The sequence below is a fragment of the Mastigoproctus giganteus genome, chromosome 9 (genome assembly GCF_048544385.1).
Source record: "Mastigoproctus giganteus isolate SK-2022 chromosome 9, ASM4854438v1, whole genome shotgun sequence".
Lineage (NCBI taxonomy): Eukaryota > Metazoa > Arthropoda > Arachnida > Uropygi > Thelyphonidae > Mastigoproctus > Mastigoproctus giganteus.
The window spans coordinates 233,399,517-233,422,175 of record NC_143583.1 but is presented as its reverse complement, the minus strand read 5'-3'; the positions used below and the strand labels follow the sequence as shown (position 1 = coordinate 233,422,175).

Here is a 22,659-nt window from a genome sequence, read left to right as displayed (position 1 = left end):
TTTATTGAAAATGAATTGTTGCTTAAGAACAATACAACACAAAGCGTAAAACTTATGCAGAGTGATAAAGGTGAATAAGGAAGAAAAAGACAAACCTCCAAAAAGTGTATTTAGGAAACAGTGAATGAGCATTACAAAACGAGTGAGGAAGTCAAGACTGAATTGTTGAATTGGGGATGACCTGTTCGTCGAGATGTCAGAATGAGGAATGTCAAAGTCATAATAGATAAGAGAGTTATGATGGAGATGGAGAACGAGGAGGGAGACCCTAGTATACCATACTGAGGTTCCATAGCAAACTATTGGGACAAATATGGCATTATAAATGAGGGCCAGAGCCCGGCGCTTAAGGCCCCATTCTGCAAGGCTTATACGGATGATCATGGGCGAGTATTTTTTTTTTTATTTTCTCTGGCATATATTTCAAGTGAGGATGGAAGAAATTTAGCTTCATATCTAAGACGATTCCTAAATACTTGATTTCTGAGTATAATCTTATGGAGGTGTTGTCAATTTTGATAACCGGTGGTCTTCGTAGTTGAAGTGTTCCCTTGGCCAATATAGATTTTGTTCTTTCTCTCCCAAGATCTTTAGTCGGTGAATGGCCACCCAATCCTGGAGCTTAGCGTGCAATTTGCACACTCCTCTAGATCAGCTCTTGAGTCACCATGTACCTCAAAACCAAATGATCAGCAAACGCAAGGGGTTGAGTCATCCCCAAGTCCATCCCAAGGAACTCGTCCAGGACGATGAACCAAACGAAAGGCCCCAGGACCGAGCCCTGGGGACAGCCTCGGGAGACCTGGCTAGTGACAGATTTGTACCTGGTCCTAACATGGACAGTGTGGTGTCTCAGGTACTCCTTGACACAGCTATAAAAGTTGAGTCGTGCTTTGGCTTGACGGAGTCTTCTGAGAATACTTGGCCACCACAGCCGATCAAATGCTCCAGAAAAGTAAACGGTGATGGCTAGCGCATACTTGACTTGAGTGCTTGAAGAAGTAGATATTAATTTATGAAGAGCATTTTCAGTGCTGCAACCAGCTTTGAAACCGCACTGAAGTGGAGAAACGAGGTTTTCTTTGGAGTAGCATTTTGATAACCTGTTGAGTAGAAGCCTTTCCATGAGTCTGCCGAGACCGGCAAGAGAGCAATTGGCCTGTAAGATTTTGCCTCTTCAGGGTGTTGGTCTCGGTTCTTCAAGATGAGTTTGAGGCACGCCTCCTTCGAGATAGCAGGAACGTGACTTCCAGTAGGCATCTGTTGAAAGTGGCGAGCATGGTGTTAGGGAAATAGGTTGCAAATTTTTTGATAACACCCACCTCGAGGAAGTTATTGCCAGGAGTTTTATTTTCTTTAGTTTTGTCCAGTGCAGCTTTTAGATCGTCATTTGTAAGAGGTTCTTCAGTATTTTCTGTTGTGTAAAAATCGTTAGCAGTAACGATCTGTAGTTGTTCCTCAGTTAGCTGTGCATCATCTGTTGGAAAGTGGGAATTTATCATGAGTGAATAGAGTCCTCCCAAGTGAAGGTGGAAGAACCATCAGGCTTTACAGTTGTACTGAGGACTTCACCTCTAGGGAGTTTGTTCACAACGATGCGATAGACAACTCTCCAGGGGTTATCATTTCCTGTGAGTGAGACCAAATTCTGCTCTGCCAGGAGGCTTTCTTGCAGCGTCTATTCATGGTAGTGCAACTGTTATTTAATAATCGGTAAGTGTCTCTTGCGGCTTCGACCTCCAAGGGTGGGAGATGCGCACGGGCTCTCTGAAAAGTTTTACGAGTTGGTGGACTCTCTTCCTCATGTCTTGTAGTTCAGAATTCCACCAAGTGAATGCATTTTTGATGGGCCTTCTCTTGGAGACTGCCACAGCACATGCCTCTTTGATGATCTTGGAGAGGAAACTGCACAGTCCTCAGAGGCGATGTGATTCAGTTGTGAAGAGTCTTCGTGAAGTCTTCTTACAACTTCGGCTTGAAAACGTGGCCAGTCAGCTTTTTTGTGCAGAATCGCACTACATCACTATTGTGGTGAACGCGAATCACAGAGCGGCCAAGGTGATCGCTCTGTGGCCAGATTTGGTCCATGCTTCATTAATCTTCCACTTGCTGAACTTCCCAGAAATAGTCGGCGTGGTCAGAGTGACGTCGATGTTACTTTCCCAGAGGGCACTCCTGTATTTGGGGAGATTTCCAGGCTGGTTGAGTACTTGTAGTCCGGAGGAAAGGATTAAGTTTTCAAGTTCCTTCCTGTTCCGAGTGGCCGTGCGATCAGGTGTTTGACTATGCCACAAGAGGGAGTGATAATTCGCGTCCATGGCTATGAGTAGCAATGGACGCGAATTATCCCCTGGGAGATGGTCAAGTGCTCTTTGTATTTTGGCGATCGCAATTGAGATGTCTTCACCAGGTCTGCCATAGAGTGAGATCAGATGTAAGGATCCCATCACAGTAAGAACTTGAGGCGTTAAGGGATGTACAAAGTAGAGCTAATTTAGCTACGGAGATTTCAGTGTTACTGACTATGATTGCGGCCCGTGGTGCATCTGTATCACCTTGAATGATTTTGTATGAAGCTGGATAACCTATGACCTTACCCTTGTAGGCATAAAGCTTCTGGAGCATATTATGTCGATATTCTCTTCCTCTGTTTTTAATTTAATTTGTTCAACCACCGCTCTGGCACGCTGTGCATTAATCTGTAAAATATACAGCTTCTTCTGTGTTGGTGGCTGAGTGGACCGTCTATCTATAATTGGTTTTAGCTTGGTATATTCTCTTAAATTTTATACATACAGGACAGTTCCTGATGGAGTGCAGGTGGGATAGTTTAGAACGTTTGCAGTTTTCACAAACTGCTGGTTCCTCCCTTTTGGGATTGTCTTTAAATTCATGTCCGTGCCAGGCACAGTGACCACACGTTGGGACCCGTTGGTTGCAGGTGTGCGATGTGTGCCCAAATTGCAGACACCTGAAACATTTGGAAATTGGAACGTACTCCTTGAATCGGTGGCTTCCCCATCCGATGCAGATCCTCTCATGTTGGCTAATAACCTTTCATTCTCTGGGGGAAAGTTCGACCACCCAGTTAACTGTAGCAGCTGACTTAGACTTTGTGATATGCTTCGGTATAATGTCAGCATCAGCGTCGTCCTCTGCTGTATGAGCGCTAAGGTTTTTATAGTATATCTCCTCCTTTAGCTCTTGAGGAGTAGTTCTCTTGTCCAGACCGTAAAAAATAATAGAAGGTCCTTTTCGTTTTGGCGTTTCCGCCTTCAGTCGGGGATTTCTGAATTCTTTAGTATAGTAAGTGCCTCCTCCCTAGTATCCGTTTCAATGATAACACCAGGCATCCTAGTTTTTCTTATGCTTTTGATCTTTAAGGTTTTCATCTGCTCCTTGGGATTACTGGTTAAAATATCCTTAACTGCGTCGCTAGTTGTTAGTTATGCATCCTCTGTGGGCATCACCAGGATAACGTGCGATTCCGCTGTTCTTTTGTCAGATTTATTAGTGGGATTTTTTTTTTTTTTTTTTTTTGCACTGGGGCCTCTTCGTTGGGCGAGGAAATGCCATTCCTCAACGCCTCGGAAAAAGAACATGGGCATTGTAGCATTTTGTTTTCCCGTTCTTGTGTGAATAAGTCTAATTTGGCCAACATTTTCTCGTTATCTGTAAGCAGATGATAAACAATGTCCTCCATTTTCGACCATATTCTAATAATGCCTGTGTGAGTGACAGCAGTGATTCAGTTTGTCTTCTTGGCCATATATTTCTCAAGGAAGTCGCGCAGTTTTAAGAATTGTTCAATTGGGGTCCCCTGGAGTGGTTCTTCCTTGTCATCAGTGTTATCTGTAGCCGATCCGCTGGATGTATCCCTAGCTGGCTCCCCAGGTATATCCCTTATAGGGGGGAATGTGCCAGATCTGTGTCTTGTCCTCTTAGCTTTCCGCGTGCTTTGTTGCCTCTTTGGTTCTCTCATAGCTTCATCATTCTCATGAAAGAGATTAGTATTTCTAGTGAATCCGCACGGTCTCTGTTCATATATTTAACGTCGGAATCTGACTTGGTTATAGTTCAGCGCAAAATTCCAGAATTTCGGAAAAGAGCAATACAAATTTTCGGGATTCCACAACTATAGTCTTTTAGAGAATCGCAGGAGATTTTGTTTACTTTTCAGGCTGAATTAAATGTTTTCGAAAAAATATATGTACACTGATCAGGTGGGGTGAATTTGTAAGCGCGCTGTAAATAGATTTCCTTATTGTATACGTGGACAATGCCATTTCCCAATAGCAATAGCAAAATCCCGTGGACAATCCCAATAGCTCGTCCTTGTGAAACTCGAACAACTATACAGTAAACGGCATTAACTATTTGCTCTTTTCGGAGAAACAAATGGCAGAGGGTTAGTGCCTTGTTGTTTGAGGCAGGGATTAACCTAATTGTGAGTACCACTGTAGCTGCTGTAGTTGGCATTCACTCTAAGTAGTATGTTCCAAGTGCTTCCCATCGCTACTGCTAAAGTATATAATTATGTCAATCTAAAGTTATCAAAAGTAAATTTACCTCAAAGATTCGGGTCTAATAGTTGTCTCTGTTGCATAGATGACATCTTTAGCTTTCAGGATATCTCAAATACTTTATACTTCGTTGTTTAATTATACTTGAATTTTAAGGAAATGTAGGAGCAGAAAATAACTAGACTGATAGTACATGAGCGGTCTCCCACGGAAAACCAGGAGTCACGAGGAGCAAGGAGTGTTCTGAGATACAGGAAATGGTCTTTGCTGTTTCCAAAAGAATAGTTCTAAATTTGTTATACGCCGTTGTTATATATCGTTGATGAACGGCGACGACTTTCTGAAACAACTCTGGGAGCGAATCCTTAGAACTCTGGAGAAACTGTTGCTGACTATAATTGAAAATAATTTTTATTAATAAGGTTAGCGAGAAATCTATTATGCATGGGGTAAATGTGGTGAACGGACCTATTTATAAATTTTTGAAACGGTACAATGAGTTGATAAAGTGTTCTTAGTTGGTCTGAAGAGATACTTTGGTACAATGATATAAATGTATGGTATATGGTCAAGTAACACAGATAACACCACCCTTGAAATTTTTCTGGTCATTGTGGGCATCCTTTAAGTTTTCCTTCAATTGGTGAATCCGCTGTCGGCATAAAATGCGGAAATAGATATTGAGTATTCTCACCCAACAATTGCCAAGAAATACCCTGAATAAGAATACGTTTAGTTATGACCAACAGCCCTAAGATGTAAGTGAATGTACAACGTGCAAAGGATGCTGCTCTGCGGTTGAGAAAGGTAAGGAGGAGAGGTATATCGACCTAATTCTAGAACCATATTTCGGTTGGAGACAGAGTTAAACGTTACCTTGGCAGTAAGTATTCTAGTATGGGGATGTATGTACTACTAATGATCATGGATGCATCATCTTTGATAGTGTTAGAGCTGAGTGTTGCAAATCACATTTGAAATTAGTAGAGTTTGTGAATTCTGACGAATGATACCAGTTTGATCAAGTTTTAAAAAATATATATGTTGTCGTTTATACTCCAGCAAGAACACCAGATCAGTGGAGTTTACAATAATCATAAAGAACATATACTACTGCAATCTTGCCTGACCACTCGGCTGCGGTTTAATTGAAAACGTTTCTGATGAAACTTTGTGGAATAGTTGGAGTATTTTCAAAGTGTTTTCTAAATATCATCTAAACGTTTATGAAGAGAATATGTTGTATTTGAATTTTACGTATGAATATGAGCGATATCGGACAGAGGATTTGACTAGTCTAAGAAAACTTGTTCACAAGGCAAAAAGTGACTAGCGTAGCAGGAGACTTGGGTTGAAAGATTTGGTTGTTTCTAATAAGGATAGAACATAGATCCATAAAAAAAGTTAGTTGTATTCCGGTTCTGTTACTGGAGCAAAAACCAGTTTAAGAAAAAAATTATGTTTTTAAAATGATCTCAAAAAAGTATAATTTGGTAACATCATTTGTAAAATGCAATACAATAGTTCTGATTAGACTGTGAATGGGTTCAATTGGGTTGTAGTTATTTTAACTAAGCTGTTTCTCGAGGGCATAGTGTCGACAGTGACATGGAGAAAGAAAACGTGATTACTGCGAATCAAAATTCTGATTCAGTCTAATGATTATGCCTTCTCTTTGGCTGAGAATGAACCTTTTTAAAATTGGAGCCCTAGACCAGATTTCCATCAGGCTCATGTTTGCAAAGATGAATTTTCAGATGAAACCAGAAATGGACCTTGATCTGTATCATACTCAACATGTCAGGATGTTCCTAAGATATGGAAGATAGCTTTTCTCAAGATAATTTTGAATGAGGAGTCCATGGGTGACGGATCATATCGGCCTATTGAGTTACTATGGAGTAACTTAGCCAGAATACAGATTCTTGGGTTGAAAGATTAAATGCATGATTGTTTATTAGTAGCATGTTTTATGAATAAGTAAACTGTTTATATGAAAGAATAGCATGGTTTCAACAAAAGGAAGATCAGCAGAGGGTGCTATATATAGAGTTGATATACTGAAGAGTATCAGCGCTAGTATGTTCTTGGATTCAAGAGTGCTTTCGATTCTTTATGGGAAAGTATTCTAAAGCATTTCTAAGAGTAGCTGACTCTTCCAGAAATATATACTCAATTTTTTTGGAGATGAGAGAAAAATCTACTTGAAAACAAAGTAGATGTAAAATTGGCTATTTTAATATACGGTAATTGCAGATCAGAAATTGAAACAAGAAATCTTCAGCTCTGACTAGACTGATCGGTTAGAGTAAATTATGTAAACTTGAACTTTCTAATACCAAAACAGTGCCGTCTACTGAACAGCAGACTGAGCAAAAATGAATAGACAAAAGTCTTCCTTAAAGGTTTCCCTAGAGTTAAGCAATTGGGGATTGTACCGGAAGATCAGTTTATTGTTCTGGACATAGAAATGCTATATTTAGAGAATAATTTAAAGCTTCTTTATGGCCTGCTCAGAAGATCTGTTAGAGTGGATTAGGGAATCAAAGGCCTGTACATGTTTGTTCGAAACATAACCTATGTTTTTTCTGGTGTTTTTTGTATGAAGCAGCAAACTCTGTTATTAGAAAACAACTTTTTGCAACATGAAAATTTGCTCATCTGGGTATAAATGACCGTATAGTACTGTTTCCACGGTTCCATTAAAAGTAATTGCGGATAAACTTTTAACAGAGCTGCTTGTAATCAAAACTGGCACATTTTTGATTAGTTTTTAGCATTAGCGTTAGTACAGGCATATAATGCAAGAAAGCAAGCTTATATAGCATCAGCAAAAAAAAAAAAAAAAAGATCCCGTTGTACCTATCCATTCACTCCAGAAGTTTCTCCAGTTCTTCCTTGAATTTATTTAAGCTGTCAACTTCCACAACGACAGATGGAAATTTATTCCACCAATGAACCACCCTCTGGCTAAAAGAAAATTTCCTCACATCTATTCTACAACTATTTCGTCAATTCGAATTTATGCCACTTCAGGTGGCAATCTGAACATGAGGAAGAATCACATCAACATTGAACTTACTCAAACCATTCAAGGTCTTATACACCTCAATCAGATCATCGCGCAGGTGCCTATTCTCCAGACGCTGCAATTTGCAGAACTTAGGCCTTTCTTGGTAAGAGTAACCCGTTTTTCCCACTCACTAATCTCGTTGCCCTTCTCGGTACTCGTTCTAGCAGCTCTCATCTTTCCTAAAATGAGGCCTCAGGACCTGTACGAAGTATTCAAGGTGTGACCTGACCATTGCCTTATGAAAGGAGATAATCACCTCCTTGTCCCTGTCAGCAAAATTCTTAGATATCATTGACATGACCCAATGAGATACTCTTGCAGCCTGTGTGGACTGTTCAGAAAACTTCATATCTGACTGCACAATTACCCCAGGTCTTTTTCATTCTCCACTACTCTGGGTGTAGTACACCACAGTTGGTATCTAGGTGTAGTATATCACGGTATCTGGGGGTTACTGCTACCATATGCAGTACATTGCAGTTGTCAATGTTAAACTTCAGTTGCCACCCTCAGCCCATCTGCTTAAATTTTCTAGATCCTGTTGCAGTAGCTTACCGTCATTAGCAACTCTACCAATCTTCGTATTGTCTGCAAATTTGTGTATTAAGACTGATGTTCCTTCATCGATATCATTGATATATTGATGAAGCTTTTATTATGGTAAGAAAAATATTCCTATTGAAATTTTCAGCTAGTTCTAGGTTATTAGGTCATTTGGCAATATGGAGTTAAAGAAGGTTGGATGAATGTGGAAAAGATCGTGAGATTTACATTCGTTTTTAAACCAAAACCATGATTGACGCATCGTCTACAATGCACGTTTTCAATTTCTGGGATGCACTGGAACTAAGTTTGTTAGATCTTATGTCTGTATGAGAGCGGCCTGAGTCTTATCATATTAGGTAGCAATGAAACAATTATGTTGATTTAACAGCTGAGCTTTTCAGCGATTAACAGCTTTTTAACAGCGATGACTTTCCTCCAAAATGATAGTAGCTCCCCTACACTCTTCGGTGATAATTTATATTTTTCTTTAATAAATTTGCTTTAACAAACAATAACAAGCTTGCCAAATACTACCAAGTATTTGGCAAGCTAAATAGTCAAACCAACTCATTTCTCTTCCTTTCCCTCCCAACAGATTGTTGCATCATTTTTGAAATGAGGTTCCCAAACTTGTACGCACCATTCATGATGTGTGGGGTAAATAAAACATTTTCAACAAAGGGCGGTCAGCCTAGTCTTTCAAAAGTTTAATCCTCCTCCCCAATGATCTGTGTCTGATGCCACCAACGTTTTGCTAAAGTAAAGGAATACTTATTATGCTAAGCGGTTAAAAAAACATTTTATGATTATCAATAAATTTAATGTAGTTTGGCGCCTCCGTAGTCAGGTGGGCAGGAGCAGTAGTGCATAGCGCACGCTTCTTGATTAGACCAGGATTCGAGCCCGTACCCACCAAATACGGAGGATGCGGCAGGTCAGGGAATGACCACCGCATATTCCCAGCCCGGATAAAGGGTGAGGGTTGGCGTCAAGAAGGGCATCCGGTCGTAAATATTGCATGCCAAAACAATAAAAACGCTGACCTCATATAATAATGGGAAAAGGCGAGGACAAAAAAAAATAATAATAATAAATTTAATGTAGTTTAAAGAATAAATATTCGTCCTAATCAATTTCAATCGCGCCCCTAATTATCTGCACTAAAATTACGAAATATGGCAACAGTAAATAAAGAACAGTAAATATGAAGTAGGTTCCCAAAACTTTGAAATCAAAGTTATAATTTCTGGCAATAAAAGTAAAATTTAACCTGTATGTGTTTAGCTTCATTTTTGAACTCTATATAACGGTATTTTTTTTTTTTTTTTTCCACATGGGACGCGTGTCACTATTAACAGCTGCGTGTACCCCAGCCTAGTACGCATGCCGCGGCTTAGCTACCCTGTTTGAAGTACTGTATATACAGTGGGATAATGATCTCTTTTCCCTGGTGGAAAAATTCCTGCATATCGCTAACAGAATTGTTCTACGTGTAGGCTTGTCTGAACTGCTGGGGCAGGCTGTGAGAAAAGCTCATGTAAGGCTACAATAAACTCTAGCTCTTTTCATTTGGCGCCATCCAAATGACACGTTATTACTGTTTGTAATGCAGTGTCCTACATTTATCTATCAAATTTATCTATCTTAGCATAATAATATAAACTAGGCAGATGGGCTGAAATATGGCAAATGAGGTTGCCAGTTCATGTAAAAATTAAACAAGCGGTTTAATCTTTAGTACGAGAAGGCCTAGTGAGACAATAGCCGTTTAATCTTTAGTAAGAAAATGTCTAGTGTGTTTCTTAAATTAGAGGTTCAATCTTTAGTAACATTAACTTTTCTTCCATAGCGTTAGCGTTGAGTGGGAAGCGGAGTGAATTACTTTGAGGCGCCTTTTATTTTTCTACCTGCTGTAAATCAGGAATGTTCAACCCACTTCGTATTATTTATTACACGCTAGTTGTAACACCGGCCGTGTTACAACTAGCGTGTTGTCACAAAATATAGTTTCAAACTGATTTCTGCAAATAATCGTTTATAGTAATATTCGAATTTTCGGTATTGCGTTGTTATGATATTTCATGTATTTTCTTTTTTTTTTTTTTTTTTTTACCCTACGCTGTTCGACCCAATTAACAGAATACATAAAAAAAAAAAAAAAAAAAAACATGGTGTACCTGGTGCAGCTTGCAATGAAGCAGGACAAAATTTCGTGTGGTGGTATACCGTAGAATAACAATTAAATGAGGAGACAATAAGAAACTTCAGACAGATATAAAGGACATTTATGAGGGTTGAATAAAAATTATCAAAAAGGTCACATTATTCAAGGCACTAGAAAATATAGTCACATGACATCAGTACATCATATGATCCCCTCCAACGGCTGAACAGGCCTGACAGCTGTGAAATATGCTCGCATATGGGTGTCTATATGATTCTGTGGCAACAAATCCCATTCTTCTACCAGCGAGACCTTAGCTCACCAAATGACAAAGGAGTTGGCTGTCGGCGTACAATGTGACGGCCAAGGGCGTCCCACATTTGTTCGATCGAATTTAAGTCTGCTGATCGTGCTGGCCACAGCGGTCCTTGGATATCTTCAGTTTCAAGATACTCCTCCACCACTTGTACTTTATATGCAGTGACAATGTGTGCACGAAAAAATAATGTGGGCCAACCGCAACCCTATACGCGACTAAAAAGTCGCGTATGGCGTTCGAGAATCTGTTCTCAATACCTCTGTGCAATTAACATAACTCTATCAAAATACCGTTGATTATTATTCTGCCCCACACGAGAACACCGCCTCCCACTGTAAGTGTCTCTGACTTTGAAGACATGGTATTTCCGCATTTTTCGTTGTTTTACAGATGAAATAACGTCTAGAATCTGTAGGCTAAAAGGAGAGTAATGAGAGAACAGAAGTGTTCTCTCATTTACACTTTAAGCTCCAGGTCACATGTTCATGGCACCAGTTTCGACGAGCTCTACGGTGGTTTGGGGTAAATGGAATATAAACTACCGGCTTTGTTGCTTAGAGTCCACTTGAATTTGAGCCTTCTTAACACAGTCCGGTTGGAAATATTTTCCTCTGTGGCCGCAGCAACCTGACAGGACATCGTATTCCGTCTTACTGTTAGAACCGAATAATGAGCTGTTCTGGTTGACGTTGCTCTCGGGCAACCTTAGCTTTGTAAAGCTTTCTGTCTCCTGAAGTGCCGAGACGACATTGCATAACTTCCTCCTGCTGCTTGCCCGGCTTCAAGTCGTCCAACGGCCCGCCATCTCAGAGAATCATCTAAACCAGTGGTATCAAACTGGCGGCCCCCGAAGCAATTTTACATTTCAATTATGTATTTGTTGTAAATACAGTGCTTATAATTTTAGAGACATAGAGATACGGACTGAGCTTATGTGCATGACTGCTACTGAAGGAAAAAGAGATAGAATGAATAGGTTGGGGCTTTGTCTTTGTCACTGTATGCTTGTATGCCAGGCCACATGACTGGAGTAAGGTGGGAGAACTTCCCACGTCGATACAATCAGTAAATTTAGTTCGCCAGCCGACAGTTGGTGGCGCTTCGGTATTCTGGTTTTTCCGATTTTTTCTGTTGAGTTGGTACTTCTGATATATATTTTCCTTGAGTCAGTCACTAGTTGGTTAGCTGGATGCACAGCTGCGCAGTTCATATTGCTATATAGATGGAGACAAACTAACGTACGGTCCGTCAGCTGATTTCAGATCGTGCATTCGGCCCGGATGCAATTTGAGTTTGAGACCACTGATCTAAACGACCGTGACTTGCCATCCTGAGTACTGGAGATGTGGCTATCCCACTGAGCAAGTCAAAAAAACGGGAATGAAGTGATGAACTGGTCCCAACGCATATTTTTGTAGTCTTGATTAATTTGTATAATGTGCGTTTCTGTACGGCGGTAGATCGATTTCAATTGGATACTCTGAATTTGCATGTCAGGATGCCTATTCCAACAAATATTGGCCTTCGGCAACACTGTTCACAATAAAATATTCATGAAAAACAATTTGTTCTTTTAATTTCAGCGAGAAGTGCATGTAACATTATTATTACAAGCACGTAAAAAGAATCTTAATAGTGCCATGTAATAAATGCGCTTTAGACTTTTGTATTTCATTATTACTTGCAAAAATTGAAACTAAATATAAAGGTTTATCAAAAAAAAAATTAATATACTATTTTGAAATTTTCGTAATTAGTGTTAAAGTCTTCTGACTGGTGCAACGTCAGGAGTGGACCCCTCAAGTCGGTTCTTGACCCACTATTGTTTCTCATTTTCATAAATGATATTGACGAAGGGATAGAAGGGGAGGTTAAACTTTTCAGATGATTTAAAGATTGGCAGAGTTGTTAATGATCAGTGCCAAGCAGCGCTCCTTCAGGATGACTTGAACAGACTTCAAAGATGGTCAGAAAAGCCGCAGCTATGTTTTAATGCTGCTAAATGAAAATGCGGTCTTACACTTAGGAACAGCAACCAGCAAATAAATTACACACTTGGTGAGGTTGAATTGAAAACGGTGGAGGAGGAAAGGGATTTGGGAGTTACAATACTGGCAGACACGAAGTTTTCTCAACAGTGTAAATAGGCAGACAGGAAAGCCATGGTGTCGTATCGGTTATTTATCGAACATTATCCCTGTTCTGTTCCCTGTTATCCGTTTGAATATAATAGTAATGGCAGTTTTAATAGATTAGTTCTCACTACTGATGACGTCCAGTCAGCCATTTCTCGGCTTAAAGATTTCACTTCTCCTGGTCCCGATACCCTCCCTGCTCTTTTCTTCAAGAAAAGTAGTTCGTCTTTAGCTCTAGTTATTGCAAATCTCTTTAATTACTATCTTCTTCATGTTACCCTTCATCGTTCAAAGAGGCCTATATCATCCGATTTATATATATAAAAAAAAAAAAAAAAAAAAAAAAAACAAGTGATAAAGCTAAGCCGACCTATTGCTATACTGAATACAATTGCAAAAATTTTTGAACTCCTACTTAATAAATATCTTAGTTCCTATCTTCACCCTTTTATCAACAATCATCAGTATGCTTTTCTTCAGAGGAAATCAACTGTTTCAAATATTACCTTGTTTTCTCACTTGCTACAAACTAATTTGGACAAAGGAAATCAAATTGATTCACTTCTCCTTGATGTTTCACACGAATTTTACTCTGTCCACATCGATCTTTTGCTGTTCAAGCTGTCATCTTATGGTCTACGATCCCCTTTACTAGATTTTCTTGATTCACTGCTTAGATAGTAAACTATCCGTAATAATTCATGGTACTTCATCAACTCCGTTTACTGTTTCGCAAGGTGTTCCTCAAGGCTCACCATTGGGTAAACTCTTCTTTATTGTTTATACTAATGATCTGTCAACCTTATTTCAGTCCGTTAATGTTGAGTGGCAACTCTATGCAGACGATATTAAACTTTACAAAGTTATTTGTTCTTCAACTGACAGCGATGAACTCCAGTTCTGTCTTGATTCCCTTTCACTCTGGCTCAACAAAAATAACTTGTTTCTAAACCAGTTAAAATGTAAATTATGTCGCTTTCGCTCAAATCGTGTAGTTAGACCCTCCGTCCTTACTGATTATTATATTGGAAACTCTTTTTAATTGCAAGTACTGATTCATTCAAGGATTTAGGTGTGCTATTTCGATCTGACCTTCACCCCTCTTCCCACTTTGATCACATAATATCTCACCCTTCTAAACTTCTTGGATTAATCAAGCGTTCTTCTTTTGTTTTCAAGAGTGACAAAGTTATAATTCTTCACTACAAGCATCTTATACTTCCCATTTTTGATTATTGTGATATTAACCGGTCCCCACAACAGGAATATCTTTCTCACAGACTTGAGAGAATTCAAATTAAATTCATTAAATTCTTACGCTATCGAAATCACATTGCCTTTGGCCGTCGAATTTATGGAGCTCTTTGTGGTCGCTTCAGAATCATTCCTCTTCACTCTAGACGACAACTCCATGGATCACCTTTTTCTACAATATCATAAATTATCAATCCTCCATCTCTTCTAGAACAAACACCTTTCGCTGTACCCCGTTTGAATTCTCGTTATAAAATTAATTTCACAATCCCTGTTCCTCGTACTCATCACTTACTTGGTTGTCCTCTGTTTCGTTTCCTTCAGATATTGAATAATTACAGTATTGATTTTAATCTTCATCCACCTATCTATAAGAATTTGCTCCTTACTGTGTTTTCTTAATGTAAATTTTGTATATATTTTAATTCTAATTTCGTATTGATTATTATTGTTTTGTATTTTCTATAACTCCTAGCATTCTCACCTTTATTTAGGGTCTGTGTGCCCTGTGTGTGAGAAACGTCTGTATATATTAATAAATAAATAAATCCTGTAGAGATGGGAGATCACTGTATAAGGAAATTGTAAGACCACATTTGGAATACTGTGGTCATGTATGGAGACTTCATTTGATGAAAGACATTGAGCTTCTTTAAAGCAGAGGTTCCCAAACTTTCTCGGTTCACGGCGCCCTTAGTGTCCCAGTAATATTTTCACGGCACCCCTAAGCCAAAATAAATACCTAACACAGTGGTTTTCGATCTTTTAATATATACCTATAAAATAATTTTATTCTTTATTTAGAGGTACTAAATAAAGATCAATTTTAGATCACCACAAAATTAAAAAAATACCGTACACCTTTTTATAATGAAATAAATGTATAAATTAAAAAAATAATAATAATAATAACTTTAAGTAACTTAAATCCAATTACACGGCACCCCAAGAATGTTGTTGTGGCAGCCTAGTGTGCCGCGGCATCACGGTTGAAAACCACTGCTTTAAAGATTCCAAAAACGGGCCCCTCGAATGGTTAGATCGGCAAAAGAACAACCATATGAGTAAAGGCGCCGATTATGTGGGCCACAGAGCTTTGCAGCCGGACACCTCAGAGGTGATCTGATTGAGGTTTATAAGTTATCTGTTTATAGTTTCCTGTGTAACTGTCTAGTTGACTGTCAGACTATCCAGTAGTTACCTGTGTGACAAGGGAAGTGTATAATTTGAATTTTCTTATGGACTTGTTTTTTGTTTTGTTTTTTTCTCCAGTGCAGCAAAACCCTGTGGCCTCCTTGCACTATTACCATTATTAAAAATTCAAAGTTGTTCCTGCCTTACTTTTTTTCTTCTTATTTTTTTATTCTCTAGCGATGCCCCTGATTTAGATAATGAGGTAGCATATCGTGATTAATGTCGTTAACCAACCTGCCAACTTTGTAATCACAACTTAGATATTAAACTTGATCTATATGAACATCCTTAATAAATATTAAAACAGTAGAGGGCCCAACACCGAACTTTGTGGTACCTAATTTATTAGTCCGTGAAGAGCAGTAGCCATTTATGACTACTGTCTATTATCACCCAGGGCCATATCAAGACTGTTTTTCTATGGTGCGGGGAAGGGTGATATAATAATGATGATATGTAATTATCAATAATTGGATTAATATCATATCACACAGTATGTTTCAGTTTATTCAGCTCTTCTTGGGGGGGGGGGGAGGACATTCTCCAATGGTGCCATTTAATCATCCTTTAATCAATAGTAGCAATCCTTCCCTAATGTCATTTTGCTGTACTATATGCAGCAGTTGTTCCTGTGGAGCTGTATTAAAAGCTTTACTGGAATCTAAGTGTAGGGTGTCAAACTCCAGTTCCTTTGTGACGATCTCATAGTTGCTAATTATAATGATCAGGCATGACCAATCACCGTTAACAAATGCATGCTGTGATTGTCTAATAGTTACATTACTATCGATATACTTCTTCGACTGACTCCATTATTTTTTTCCTGACAGACTTTAAACTTATAGGTGGGTAAGTACCTGTCACCCTTTTAAGCACCCTTGTGAATAGGCGAGACATTTGCACAATCATCTGGAGGGACTAAATTCAAGAATGATTCATTCTTGAATCCATTTGGATCCCCGAATAATCCAAGAATGTTTTTTTGACAGTATAGCGGGTTCGCCACTTTTCTCTCGTTTGGAGAGGTCTCGGTTCGATGCCCGTCTACGAATGGAAGAATTTCTCGAGTTCTCTTCAATTCTGTTGCACCAGACTGAACTCAATATTACACTGACAACCACTGTTTACTGGTTGTACTCTTTGAAAATCTGTGCTTCTTAATGAAAACATAATTCCTTTTTGATTTCAGTAATACCTGACCGTTTTGTACAAATTGTAGACACAGTATTCCAATTTCACATCTCCAATAATAGCGTGACACCATGTTTCTAATATCTTTGTTATGTCAGAATTTGATCAATTAATCAATATTTCTTCAGATTTATTTACTGCAATGCTTGCCTAATCTTAGTAACTCTACCAGTTGTTTAAAAAGCGGATAATAATTCTTCGCGTCATGCTCTGATTCGAATCTAAACCTTTTGCGCACACAGTATGGAGGGCTGCTGTGCGAAGATATAGCTGAAGATTGCCTTGCTCAATATGAGCATTATTTTGAACATAGCAATACCGAGATCCCGAATACCGGGATCCCAGTCATTTTTTCCCAGTATTCAAATACCGGTATTGATACAAAAATACCGATTTTCGGTTCTAATTTAAAAAACAAAAGTTTATAATTTAATCACATAAAGGTTATAAAATCACCTTTATGTGATTATTACGTCCTTATCTCTACTAGCAAATGTTCGATAAATGGTCTATAAACCAAGTACAGTTCCTCCACTACTGACTTTAGTTCAACTCCACCAAGTGTATAAATTATTTTGGGGTTGCTGTTTTAAAGACCTTGCATTTTGCAGAATTAAAGCATATAAGCTGACACTTTTTTGGCCATCCTGGAAGTCTATCTAGATCACTCTGAAGAAGCTCTGCTTGGCGGCGATCATTAACTACTTTACTGATCTTTACATCATCTGCAAGTTTAGACATCACACCCCATATCTCTTTATAGATGTCATTTAAGATAATCAAAAACAACAGTGGTCCCAATACTGATCCTTGGTGAACCCCACTTCTTACCCAATCTGAGGAATAACCATTTATCACAACCCCCTGCCTGGTGCCCTCAAGTTATCGTGCTATCCATCTATGGATTTTCCCTATGATTCCAGCCTGCTCCAACTTATAAAGTAACCGCTCGTATGGGACTGAGTCAAATGCTCTGCTGATATCTAAATAAACAATGTCGAAATTATTCTCTAAATCCAGCTCACGAGTGACCTGTCAAAATGGCTAACCAGATTTTTTAAACATTATTTTCCCTTTACAAAACCATGCTGTGCATCCTACAGAATTCAATTTCCATCTAAATGATACTAAATTCCACCCTTCATCATTGCCTCCATGATTTTCCGTACTACTGAAGTTAGACTGGCCGGTCGGTAATTTCCCGTTACACTCCTAGAACCGCCTTTATGTTCCAATTTACACCAATCCAACGGAATCTCTCCTGAGTCCAGTGATTCTCTCATTGAACCATGCCTTAATGGTTCAATGCACTCACTTGCCGCCTCTTTTAAGATTATAGGGTATATGCCATGAACCACAGGAGCGTTACTCGCCTGTAGACTCGAAAGTTCTCATTGAATAATCATTTGAAATTTCAACATCATTAATTACATTTTTTTCAACTTCACTTTCATAATATCTCATTGACACAAAGGTTTTTTTTATGTAAATATCGATGCAAAGTAACTGTTGAGTTCAGCTGTGGTATCTAATACTGCCACATGTACATTACTCAAGGGTCCAATATGATTTGTCCTTCTCTTCTTTGCATTTATATATGTGAAGAATTCCTTAACTGCACTCTTTGCTCTCTTTATTCCTTATCCCCACTCTTTGTTGTCTCCCAGACTCAGTAAAGATACTATAGTGAAATTTATACTTCGCTTAATAAAACGTCTTTCTCTTTCAGAAAATGATGAACATAATTCAACCATGGAAGACCAACATGGAACAGAACATCAGTGTTCCGCAAATTTTTCCAAAATAAGAAATTGCCCTACTCCAATGAGATTTTGAAAGATGAACTTGAGTCCGAAATTAATGAAATACTTTTAACTAATTTTGCTGAAAAGGTTCAAATCCTAGAAAATATGTACTGAAATCATCTACTGAGTACCAGAATAGAATCCGAAAGGGCGTTTTCTGCCGCTAATCAAATACTGTATGTACCAAAATTAGATCCATTTTAAACGATCAACTATTCATTGCTTATGTTTCTTAAGAGCTCACTTTATTCGGACAGGTAGTGTCGATGCTTAAACATAACTAAACTTTGCAGTAACAATATGTATTTTTTTGTTTTAAATTAACTGTATTTTTGATGATTTTTTTTCAGAATATTTATTATTGCAATAAATGTTTATTTAAAACTTGAATTCAAGTAATTACAGTACTTGTTTTTTTCCTTACTTTATTAACTGTTATCAAAATTTATTGAGAAAAACATTTGTCTTTGGAATACCGGTATCCCGGTTTCATAAATTAAAAATATCGAAATACTGGTATTAAGATTTTGACCGGTATTTGTAAGCCCTAGCTATAACAATTTAAATTTGACAAAACAAAGTTTGTCCAAGGGCATCTCATATTCGAAATCACTTCGCAACGTGTTACTCGAAGATTCAAGGTATTTTTTTAAAAACTCAATACTTTGTCCTAAACTTCAAATAATTAATACTTATTTGGGAGTAATACTTAGTATTACTTCAAATAAGCAATACTTCTCTTGGAGAAATATCAAGAGTGGACTCACGCACCATTGATGAGTCAACCGACATACGGTGCCGTTGGGATGATAGCATTCCATTCAGAATAAGTAACAATATACTTCTCACAGGAGAAATGCTGCTTATCTGAAATTTAGGTGGGGTAACTTAGTGGGGTAAGTCGTTTTCAGCTATTCACAACATGTGGTGCAGTAGGCCCTTGTGCAAACTTTGTCTTGCCTTAAATTGAGCCGAGTGATGAGACTAAACTCCATAAACAGTCGCTGTAAACGATACGCAAAATTTAATCTCTATCATAGTGTTTACTAAAACCAAAAATCAAGAGGAAAATGGTTGTACAACATTCTTAGGAATTAAAAAAAAAAAAAAAAAAAGATAAATAATAAATAAGAGGCGGGAAAGCTTTTTAAACGGGAGCGCTCTAGACGTTATTAATTAAAACAAATGCAAGGCACATGAAAGGATTGACCAATGCACAAAAAAAAAAAAAAAGAAAGAAAGTTATAACCGCAGTTTAAGTGTATCTTTTTAACTTTTTGATTTTGAAGTATCCATACTAATTGAGCGCGATACGTATTTTGCGGTATTTTGTTATTTATTTATTTAACGGTTGCCTTAGCAGAGTGGTCAAATTAGAAGGTACATAAGTATACGTGCTTAGACTGACCGGGGTTCACGCCGTGATTGCTCAATACGGTGCTGTTTCTTGTATTCACTTGGTCTTCTGAACTCCTGACCGTGTGATTCATTGTACTAGAGTATTCATTGTACTAGAGCACAGTTTGTACTGTGCTCTAGTACTGTGGTCGTCCTGCAGCATAAACAGAAAATTTATTTATCGTTAATTTATAATATTTATTTCCAGGGAGTGCAAAATTTTAATTTTTTCCCTGGCGGATGAATACTTATTTACGCTACTTACAATGATGTAACACTGCTCCGCGTAAAGTAAAACTTTTGTTACTAAAACAAGATTACCGCATTATCAGTGCACCCAGAAATTATACCAAAACTCATTACCCGTTTTAAGAAACAATTTTAAATAAATTAACAAAATAAATAAAAGATAATGTTTCCACAACATTACAGAGATATAACGCCACTATATTGACACCCATCGAAAATTATAATCTCATCGCTTACCTTCTTGTATCTCGCCGTTGTCTAACAAATTATTAGATACAGGAGTATGCCACTGGTTAAGTTCTCTGTCCAAGTCAGGATCGAATGGACTACCGTTAACACTATCACCGTTGCTGTATGACCCAGAACTGAAAGCGTCTTCTCCGCTCGTCTGAGGAATTGGACTTCCATTATCCACATAAGACAAACCAGAATGCGGTGGACCTGGCAGTGTTACAGATGATGATGACAGCAATGGCAATGGAGGTGAAGGATGGCTGCACATTGAGTGCTGGTGTAAACCCAAAGAAAAATTCATTGCATTGTCCCACGGGAGGATAAATGGCGATGAACAGTTATCGTCATCATTTGGTTCTGGAATATTATTATCGTTCATGTTTTCTTCATCATCCAGGAGTAACTTCTCGAAATTGACGCTCGGGAAACTCATAGGATCACAAGGAAGAGAAAGGATGTCTTTCACAGAAAACGGCGTTGTAGTTGATCGTCCGGATACGTTATTCGCAAGCATAATGGCAACCTGTATGGAAAATCAAAAGGGTTAAAATTTACTAATTTAAAAGTAAAATAATTTTGTACAACAAAAAAATAATATTTTAAATATTACCTAGCCGTATGCAGCCATAAACTGCCAAGGAAGGAACAAAAAATAAGTGTAATACCCCACAATTAAAAAACACAGTTTAGTTATTTCTATAAAAATACTAATAGAATTCAATTTCAGCTAACACGTGCATTATAAGTAACACGTGGAACAAAACGAGGGCTTAAACCCTCTGGTGGAAAAACCTGGAGAAAACTCATGGCATGTTTCTTTTGCGCACATCACGTGAGACTGAACCTTTCAACTGGTGATAAGGGTAAGTCAAGGTCTGGAAAAATGACGTAATTTCTTCCCCGTGGCTACGGCATGACGTCTGTGTTTGTATTGGATGACCAATAAAAACTGAGAAGATTTTATCGTGGACTGTATTTATCTGAAAGTTATCATTTCTGCAAGGTTCAGAGTTGCTTCTTGTTCAAATTAAACATAGATTGCTTCTATAAACTAGACAGAAACATAAACGAAGAAGCTATCGCATTGGCTTTTCACGGCCTTAATAAGAGCACCAAGATATTCGTAATATGAAAAGAAAACTTCTTAAAATAATTTTATTTTAATTTCCCTATTTTAAATTAACAAAATAATTTACCTATATATTAACAAAATAAGGTATTTTGTTAATATATGGTTATTTAAATATGGAGGGCAGTTCTGGCATTCCATTTGCTGAAATGCTTGTTATATGTAATTCTTTTATTATTTAATTGAGTTTTAAATGCTTTACAAATTTCAAAAGAATTTGAAATCGAGATTTTTATTTATTTTACTTTATTTTTTTAAATAGATGGCCTCTTAATTAAAAAAAAAAAAAAATCAACTTAGAATTTTCAGATAGAAAATATTCATCAAATTTGCCTGAGATACACAAATCACAAATCTCTGTCCAGTAAGAGAGATATCTCTTATAAATGAAATAATACTATTTTTTTTTTTAATGAAATGAAATAACACGAAATGTGTTACGTATTTCATTTTGTGCCAATGCATCATTAATTCATAACTGAATTTCAATATAAATATGTGTTCCTTTTGTGTAATTAAAGTTGTCCCAAATGAAAGCAGAAAATAAGTGAAATAACTTTTGCAGCGAGTAGTAAAGATTCATCTGTGCCTGCTTAAATTATTAGAAATAAATAAACATTGGCGAAATTATTAAACAATAAAAACCACTTTGAAAAACCTGAATAAAAGTAACAAGAATAACAATCGTGTACTTAACGTTTTTTTTGCTTTAATCGTCATTTGTAAAAGGAATCGATGATCGTTTCTAAATAATTCCATCACGCTTTAACCCAAGCTCTACGGTATAATGCTATTAAGGACTAATTTAATGGTTCCAACTTTACTGTGATCATTAAAACTGAGAATAAAACTGTCAGGAGGGGTATTCTCATTTCTGTTATTCACGGCTTTATCCGTTCCAGTTACCAACAGGTGGAGTGATATAACACCATACGCCTATGATCTTAGGGCATCGAATGTAGTTCTTCCTGTCTGGCAATTACTAGCCTGACTAATAGTACGCTTGCTGAGCGTACGCCACCTGTCCTCGTTCGGCTTTTGGTATAATCGCCGTCCATACCACGCCGTGTGAAAAAGAGTTAAGTTCGAATTCCGTCGATGAAGTGAGGAATTATTATGAACACTATTCCCAATTGTTCATTATTATGAACAATATTCCCAACGTGAATATTGGGAATAGCTGAGCTATTTGGTCTCAGTAGGATGGATTTTTCTCCAGGAAACTTGTTTTCGTCCAACAAACAGAAAAATCGACTACAGACCACATGCAATTTACAGCCATTTCATATACATATATATGAAATGGTGGCAGTGGCGTATCCAGGTACCATCGTACGAGAGCATAGCGACAAGACTTATGAATTGTTTTTTTTTAGAACGCCTCCTGCATTCTTTTTCTTTAATTTCAAAATTTTGGTTGGGGGGGGGGCATATGCCCTCTCTGT

At 37.8% G+C, this 22,659-nt stretch overlaps 1 protein-coding gene across 1 annotated transcript in view; it reads right to left on the bottom strand.

The window, feature by feature from the left end:
• LOC150081176 (uncharacterized) overlaps positions 1–20,427 on the bottom strand; it is a 140,883-nt gene extending 120,456 nt beyond the window's left edge. Inside the window, exon 1 of the mRNA XM_090381567.1 lies at positions 20,089–20,427. Within this exon, the coding sequence (XP_090237693.1) occupies positions 20,089–20,386 (298 nt within the window). The 5' untranslated portion in view covers positions 20,387–20,427. The remainder of the gene's footprint in view (positions 1–20,088) is intronic.
• Between the last annotated feature and the right edge of the window lie 2,232 nt (positions 20,428–22,659).